Source organism: Triticum urartu, chromosome 1A (genome assembly GCF_056163025.1).
Source record: "Triticum urartu cultivar PI428250 chromosome 1A, HENAU_Tu73, whole genome shotgun sequence".
NCBI lineage: Eukaryota > Viridiplantae > Streptophyta > Magnoliopsida > Poales > Poaceae > Triticum > Triticum urartu.
The window spans coordinates 543,108,542-543,116,368 of NC_141873.1; the positions used below are offsets into that span (position 1 = coordinate 543,108,542).

A 7,827-nucleotide genomic window follows, 5' to 3' on the forward strand; every position below is an offset into this window, starting at 1 on the left:
GAAGAACTGAGATGTGAATATAGCTAGCTAGAGGGTGATCTCGATCGACGGGGACGTGGTCTTCTCATATACCAGAATCAAACAGAGCAGTACGTGCGCGTGCGAAGTTTCAAATAACCTTCATCTTGTTTTGACAATGTTTGAAAAAGAGAAGATGCAAGTGTAGCATGGCGCATGCAGTGCCGGCAAACGGCAACAGTGCGCGCGTGTCAGGAGGACGACGGGCGCCGCGAGCTGTTGCTAGGGAGCACTGTGGCACTATGTACGTATGGCGGCTGCATGCGCGGCTGGGAGAGGGTGATCATCATTCGTTTCAGGGGGGAATGCACCTGATCGACCAGCGGATCGGCATGGGGTAGCCGGCTGGCGTCACGGCGGTGCCCGTACGTGGCCCCCGCGCTTCATGTGAAGACCACGCGACTCCCTCGCGCGCCTGCCCCCTCCCACCCAGCTTGCTTTCCTCCACCCACGTCACGCTCAGGCACGCCGTACCGGTGCAACTCAGATGGTTTTGCTGCATGCTGCTGGCCGGCCCTGACGTGCACAATCAATCATTGGCATCCGGCACCTGTTGCCGCCCCATAGGGCCTGCCTCGTAACGGATCAGCGTAAAATATTATCGGCTCGTGCGCTTCCGCGGCCTCGCACGGTGCGGCGTCATCGAAAGGAATTTTCCGGATCGATCATGCTAATCGTCGCAGAGTAAATCTTGGAGCTACAGCAAATTACCATGACTGTACTATATTCTAGCGATGGCGTGTATGCCTTTTTCTTTCTAACCGGATGGTGTGTATGTTAGCGCCTACTGCTTTTTAGCACGTGGGTAAAGCATACTAGCAAAAGATATATCTATGACCAATGATCACGTACGGTAAGGCACACTGGCATGCAGCCGTTAAGGTCATCTCTAACGTGGATCACCAAACCAACCTTATCAAATGTAAAAAAGAAAATGGGTCCCTTGCTATCCAACCGTGTCCCTCAAACACGTACTACGGGGTGTGAGTTATGACTGGCAGTAGGCCAGACGGACCGAGATGAGAAAGAGAAGAGTGGGAGATGTAGGCTGTGTTGAGACTAACTTCTTCAAATTTGGTTCTGGGCTAGGGGATTTTGGTGATCCACGTTGGAGATGCCCTAATATTACTAAATTCAGTTCAAATATTTCCTCTACACGATCTAGAATGTTTAGAAGGAGCGCGACCGACGTATCTTCAGTGGAACTCGCCTCACTCACCTCGAGGTCGCGGCCATTGACTTCGATGACATCAAGCAGAGGACCCTGGCTTTTGGCAGGGCATAGGTGGCGGCCGGTATTGGTTGATTCATACTAACTTGCGGGCCATTTTAGGGGTTTTTGTGAGGTTTCCCACCAAAAAACCTGTTATCTCTATATATGAACCCTCCTTTTCCATGTAATATGAAAAGGCAGTGCTCCTGCCGGTCCCCCCCAAAAAAATTCAGTTGTCGAAAAGTTTTCTTTTCTATTACTATTCACAACTAGAGATTTCTTGAAGTGTATGCTTGAATTTTTGAATTTAATTTTGTGAGCATTTTAATGTTGATATACTTATATTTGTTGGCAAAATTTCATCACATTTTTTCTCACCATTTATTGACTGGGGAAACAGTAGCACTACAAGCCACGATATCAATGTGTGTATATGTGTTTCTATTTCTTTTCGAATGGAGGAAGGGTCTCGGTGCTCCATTAAACATAAGGTGGTGGAACAACATGTCTGACAACATGACATATAAGAAAATAAATACATATTAGTCCTTGAATTTTACAAAGAGGGCCCAAAAAGAGATTAAGATTCCAACTGGGTCCAAACCAGCTCTCGCAAGGATCCAGTCTTGTAATAGCTGGGTACGAGACCATGACCTCCACGGCACTACCTCTGGCATGCCGTGGAATCCAAACTGAACCAAGTTGCCTTCGACCAAAAGAACCGTGGATGGTGAATACCAGTAATTGGCCGGCCATTGTTACGGGCGTCGTAGATCCTCCAAGAACACACCACTACTGATATGCCTACCCAATCAGCGAAATCTCGGTCTCCACTTCTCACTTGCTCTTCATCCACAACCGTGGTGGCATCGGTTTATGTACAAGCGAGGGTGCTCCTCTAGATCAGGGTAACCCGCAAGCTTATGGAAGGAGTCGCTGACGTTTCCCCTCTGGCTACATATGGTCCCGACAACCATAACCAATAAGGCCACCACCTTAGACAACACGTGGAGCTCACATCCATCGACGGCACGCTCTAGACTAGCATAACACCATACGCCTCTAAGGCAGCATGAACCCTAGACATATTTTATACAATGAGAATTTGCGCCCCTCTCTGGTTCTACACCAGCCGACGATGTCGTCAAAAATGAAAGGGGAACGAGCTGAGCCGCAAAGGTGACTCCAAACGGGAGGTAGCCGAGAGAGAAATGGAACGGGAGAGGGGTTAGCTTCTCCGAGTCTAGCAATTGTATCGTGCATATGTGTTTTCGGGTAGCGGTCCAGATTTGTAAGGTGGTGACGTGTGTCGGTGCTCCAACGCCCTATGCAAGGCCCCTAGCCCAGCTATTTAAGAGGAACGTCGGCACCGTAACCCTACCCGTCCACATTTCCTCGCTTCCGGTCCACCGTCGCCACTTTCCAATCGTCGTGCGTCTCCACATTTCAATCACCGGATGCCACCACAATCAAGTAGCGATGCCCCCACACATATGGGTCAGGACCTACCTTCATCTAAGGCCGGAGCGCTGGCTGCAGATCGTTTAGCAGATCCGGGCAAGATGCGAAGCCCAGATCGTTGCGGGGCTTCCACTGAACAGGTGGATCCGAAAGATGAGTTCACGGAGGAGGAGGAGCAGGAGGAGGAGCAAAAGGAGGACGAGGAGGACACGGGGGACGTTGATCTGCAGATGGAGCAACAGGCAGTCCTTGATTCCCTCCAGTCGAAAGCGGAGGCGGAGGCGAACCACGTGGAGCAGGAAGCGGACGTCGACAAGATGCTTGCATGAGCCCTCCTACGTGAACGTCTACCTGACGCTCGGCACGGAGATCATGGATATCTCCGATGATGATGAAACATAGTTAGGCCAGTGTTTGCGTCATAAGAAAAAAATGCATGCTTTATATCACTCTAGGGGATGAAATATGAGATACTCAAAGGCTTAGCAGAAAATATGAGATATGAACGGTCATTGCCTACAGACACGTCAGGTCTCGACGGCCGGCGTTAAAGAGGCTGGATCATGTTTTTGACGGTAGATGCTCGTACATGGTGGTAAACTACTCATTGACAACTTCCAGTTTTCTAGAGACCGGAATTTAATGAGTATGCACTGCAGTCCCACTCGCTGTCCATCCATGCAAGAAAGTCTCGCTTCTGGAAAAAATTAGCTACGCCCTGGATCGACGCATGCTGTCTTTAGTATGTTTTTTATGTCCTTATATACAATTCAAAGATCGCATATTTTATTAGTGCACTCGATTAATTCCACGAGCCTTGAGGTGGACTTTGCGATGCCAAGTCTTGCACCAAGTCGTTGTCTGTGGCAATTACTCGTCGGCTCCGGTGCTCCCCACACCAACTTGCAAGTATGGTCACCACGTGACAGCGCAAGCACGCACGGATACGTAGCAACCAGTCTGATCATGCATGCAGCTAGATGATCTATTTATTTTTGTATTTGTAGTATATATATGTATATATCTATTTTCCGCAGGGGTGTAGATCTTGACACTATGAACTGATTAAATTCTGTGGGCTCATGTATACTATCCAGCTACATAGGTTGTATGTATCTGTCAACTTTATTGCACTTGCAATTTAAGAGTCGACTAGTTCAAAACAATATAAATACACACACATACAAATACATAGTATAAAATTGTCTTGTTGCAACGTTCCGACCACGATAGCATGCTAAAATCCAACGCTAGCTCCCAACTTCGTAAAACTATGTAATAACATCTTATATTATGGGACCAGGAGAGCATCATATTTTTTTTTAACGTGCAATTGGGTGGACCGTTGACCATGTTTATGTTTGGTCGCTGATCTTTATCATCACTTATCTAGTATATTGTCATGTATTTTTGGTAATCTATGAATACCATGGCATGGGGTGAATAGTCAAGTAAAAGATCGATAAATATCAAATAGGGATCAACAAAGCAGTCGGCCGATGTGGTACCTATGGATCTAGAACATCCAGAAAATTATACGGCACCATCAGCGTCACCGTTTACTATGAGAGACCGGCACACAACAACGTATTGCCTGCTTGCTGCATAAGCGCCAAAACAGAAATGGGTCGGCAGCTAGCTCAGCTCCACATTTGCTCATCCACTTGTAGGCGTTACCAGGAGGAGGAGGAGCTGCGTCACTTGGCGTGCTACTACTTTTCTTGCTCCCAAACAAAGTTAAAACTAGAAGGCAACAAAAGGAAATGCAGGGATGGCACTCTAGTTTCCCACGCAACCGTACCATACCATACCGTGTGCGTAGCACTTTGAGTTCATCATCATCTTCATCGTCGACTTCCATCTTTATATTTTTTTTCCTTTCACATAAAATATCTACTAGTTGACCCACACCAAGGCCTATATATGAGCATATATACATGCATACACTCACCTCTACGATCGCACGCACACACACCCTATCCCTATGAGCACCTCCAATAGACTGAGCCGGTATATCATCTTCAGATTTTTACGGAGTCATCGTAGGCGGCTCGTAGTCGACGGGAATGTCTCTTCCCACTAAACGTGCATCACCGAAAATCCTAAATTAAATCCAGTAATAAATGCGAGCACCAGGGCTGAGGATACCAATGTCATCACCTATATAAATATCTAATGGGTGTGGTTAGGTTTCAGTCGACTGAGACATAATCAAATCTCAGTCAAATGATAAATATATAAGAAAAAAGAACCCTCCCCCCCCCCCCCCCCCCCAAAAAAAATTTAGAATCCTCATGCAAGGTCAAAGTAATATATTATCGACTGAGGCGTAACAAAGTTTCAGTCGACTGAGGCGTAACAAAGTTTCAGTCGACTGAGACTTAGCAAAATTGATATCTAATACTAAAAAATGGAATCATGTCCAAAATATAAATTTAAAACATTACTAATATCTACTATGCAAATATAAAACAACACAAGCATGTATGCATAATAAAAGAAACACCAGCATGGAGTATATGCATGTGTTATCTACTACACACATATATGAAAGACAAAAACAAAACCATAAGCCCATGTGTAGAAATAGTATACAGAGATAGAACAATAGAATATGGTGTGGTTGATGTATGCACCAGCTAGCTTAGCCACACTCACACTCACCTCCTCGATCCTCTATATAACACACGCACTTGCCTCTGCTGCTCATCTACCTACCTACTGCCTCCATTCCCACCACAGCTAGCTTCAGCTTTTAGCTAAGCTCTACTTCTCTCCCGAGCTAAGCATCTTCTTGATTTCTCGGTGATCGGATTCGGATGGACAGCGCGAGAAGCTGCCTCGTGGACGACGTGAGCAGCGGCGCGTCCACGGGCAAGAAGGCCTCTCCGTCCCCGGCCGCGCCGGCGACCAAGCCGCTGCAGCGCGTGGGCAGCGGGGCCAGCGCGGTCATGGACGCGCCGGAGCCCGGCGCCGAGGCGGACTCCGGCCGCGTCAGCAGGCTGCCGTCCTCCAAGTACAAGGGCGTGGTGCCGCAGCCCAACGGGCGCTGGGGCGCGCAGATCTACGAGCGCCACCAGCGCGTCTGGCTCGGCACCTTCACGGGGGAGGCCGAGGCTGCGCGCGCCTACGACGCGGCGGCGCAGCGCTTCCGCGGCCGCGACGCAGTCACCAACTTCCGCCCGCTCGCCGAGTCCGACCCGGAGGACGCCGCCGAGCTCCGCTTCCTCGCTGCCCGCTCCAAGGCCGAGGTCGTCGACATGCTGCGCAAGCACACCTATCCCGACGAGCTCGCTCAGTACAAGCGCGCCTACTTCGCCGCCGCTGCGGCGTCCTCCCCTACATCGTCCTCGGTGCCTCCCGCCTCGTCGCCCTCTTCGGCGGCTGCGCCCTCGCCGGCGGCGCGGCGCGAGCACCTGTTCGACAAGACGGTCACGCCCAGCGACGTGGGGAAGCTGAACCGGCTTGTGATACCGAAGCAGCACGCCGAGAAGCACTTTCCTCTCCAGCTTCCTTCCGCCGGCGCCGCCGTGTCCGGCGAGTGCAAGGGCATGCTTCTCAACTTCGACGACTCGGCCGGCAAGGTGTGGAGGTTCCGGTACTCGTACTGGAACAGCAGCCAGAGCTACGTGCTCACCAAGGGCTGGAGCCGCTTTGTCAAGGAGAAGGGCCTGCACGCCGGCGACGCCGTCGGGTTCTACCGCTCTGCCTCAGGCAGCAACCAGCTCTTCATCGACTGCAAGCTCCGGTCCAAGACCACGACGATGACGACGACTTTCGTCAACGCGGCGGCCGCCCCGTCGCCGGCACCCGTGATGAGGACCGTGCGACTCTTCGGCGTCGACCTTCTCACGGCGCCGGCGCCGAGTCACGCGCCCGAGCACGAGGATAGCAGCATGGTGCCCAAGACAAACAAGAGATCCATGGACGCCAGCGCAGCGGCCACACCGGCGCACGCGGTCTGGAAGAAGCGGTGCATAGACTTCGCGCTGACCTAGCTAGCTAGCGTTTTTCCTCCATGGTTGCTTTGCTTGCTTCCAAATTGCCATGGTAGTAGCTTAGAGCTCTTGATCGATCCAAGTGTTTGCCTTTTTTCCCTCTTCTTCTCATACACAAGTTAGCTCTAAATCCAGTCTTCTTTAATTAATCTACTGTAAATTAAGCCCGTTCTCGAAATGGCAAGTGTTCACCGAAGAAATGCTACCAATTATGACCTAGATATCTCTGAAGAGAGAGAGAGATCTGGATGACTACTCCATGCCAGAAGCTAGCAATATGTTATGCATATTTGGAGCTTTTCATCTGGCCATCCCCTTCATCTCCCAAACTGGGATGCAAGGAGACGTCGGTTTCGCGGCTACATGTCGCGATTTGACTCTCTCGTTTTGGTGCCCTTTCTCATGTCATGTGGGTTGAGAGGACTGCGACGCGTGCTACAGGCGACGGTCCAGGCCAGGTGCATGCATGTGGCTCGGCCGCAAGTGCAGAAAGGCTCCGGGAGTTATCTGATCCCCGGCCCATAATTGTATGCATGCAGATGCATGCACCTCACCTGGCCATGAGATGATATGGCCAATGGCGATGGATGTGATACGCTCGATCTGTATATGCTATACTTAGCAACAGCAGGAAACTAAAGTGGGCACTGGCACTGTGTGTATGTGACAGGTGGGAGAGAGATGGGGCTAGCAGCTACCTAGCAACAGGGGAATAATGTTAGGGAAACATTATTGTGGCAAGCTACGTGCTTGTCTATTCATCCGTTCGTTCGAAATTTTCCTAGATCTATGACTGTTAAGGGTAAAAAAATTCAATGAAATTTTGCATATTTTAGTGGGTCCAAAATATTTTTAACCCGGAAAGCCAGGGCAGATTCAAATTAATTTCAGAATAAATTTAAATTCAGTTAAAATTCATTAAAAATAAGTGGGAATTATAACTGTAAAATCCAAAATCATTTCTGTAATATGCAAATTTTCACATATTTCGGAAGGTCCAAAACTGGTTTGTCCTCGAAATTGAAAAGCTCAACAAATGACCCCATTTCATACAATCCTACAAACTAAAATCACACTACTGTAAAACAAATGTCACACAACAATAATGGAAAGTTTAGTTGTTGGTGATGTGCGAGC

At 49.3% G+C, this 7,827-nt stretch overlaps 1 protein-coding gene across 1 annotated transcript; it reads left to right on the plus strand.

Annotated features, from left to right (window-relative positions):
* The first annotated feature begins 5,390 nt into the window (after positions 1 to 5,390).
* Positions 5,391 to 6,890, plus strand: LOC125527529 (AP2/ERF and B3 domain-containing protein Os05g0549800). Its single transcript, XM_048692041.1, has one exon. The coding sequence runs from the start codon at positions 5,512 to 5,514 to the stop codon at positions 6,688 to 6,690; it is 1,179 nt and encodes a 392-aa protein (XP_048547998.1). The 5' UTR covers positions 5,391 to 5,511; the 3' UTR covers positions 6,691 to 6,890.
* Positions 6,891 to 7,827: the final 937 nt, after the last annotated feature.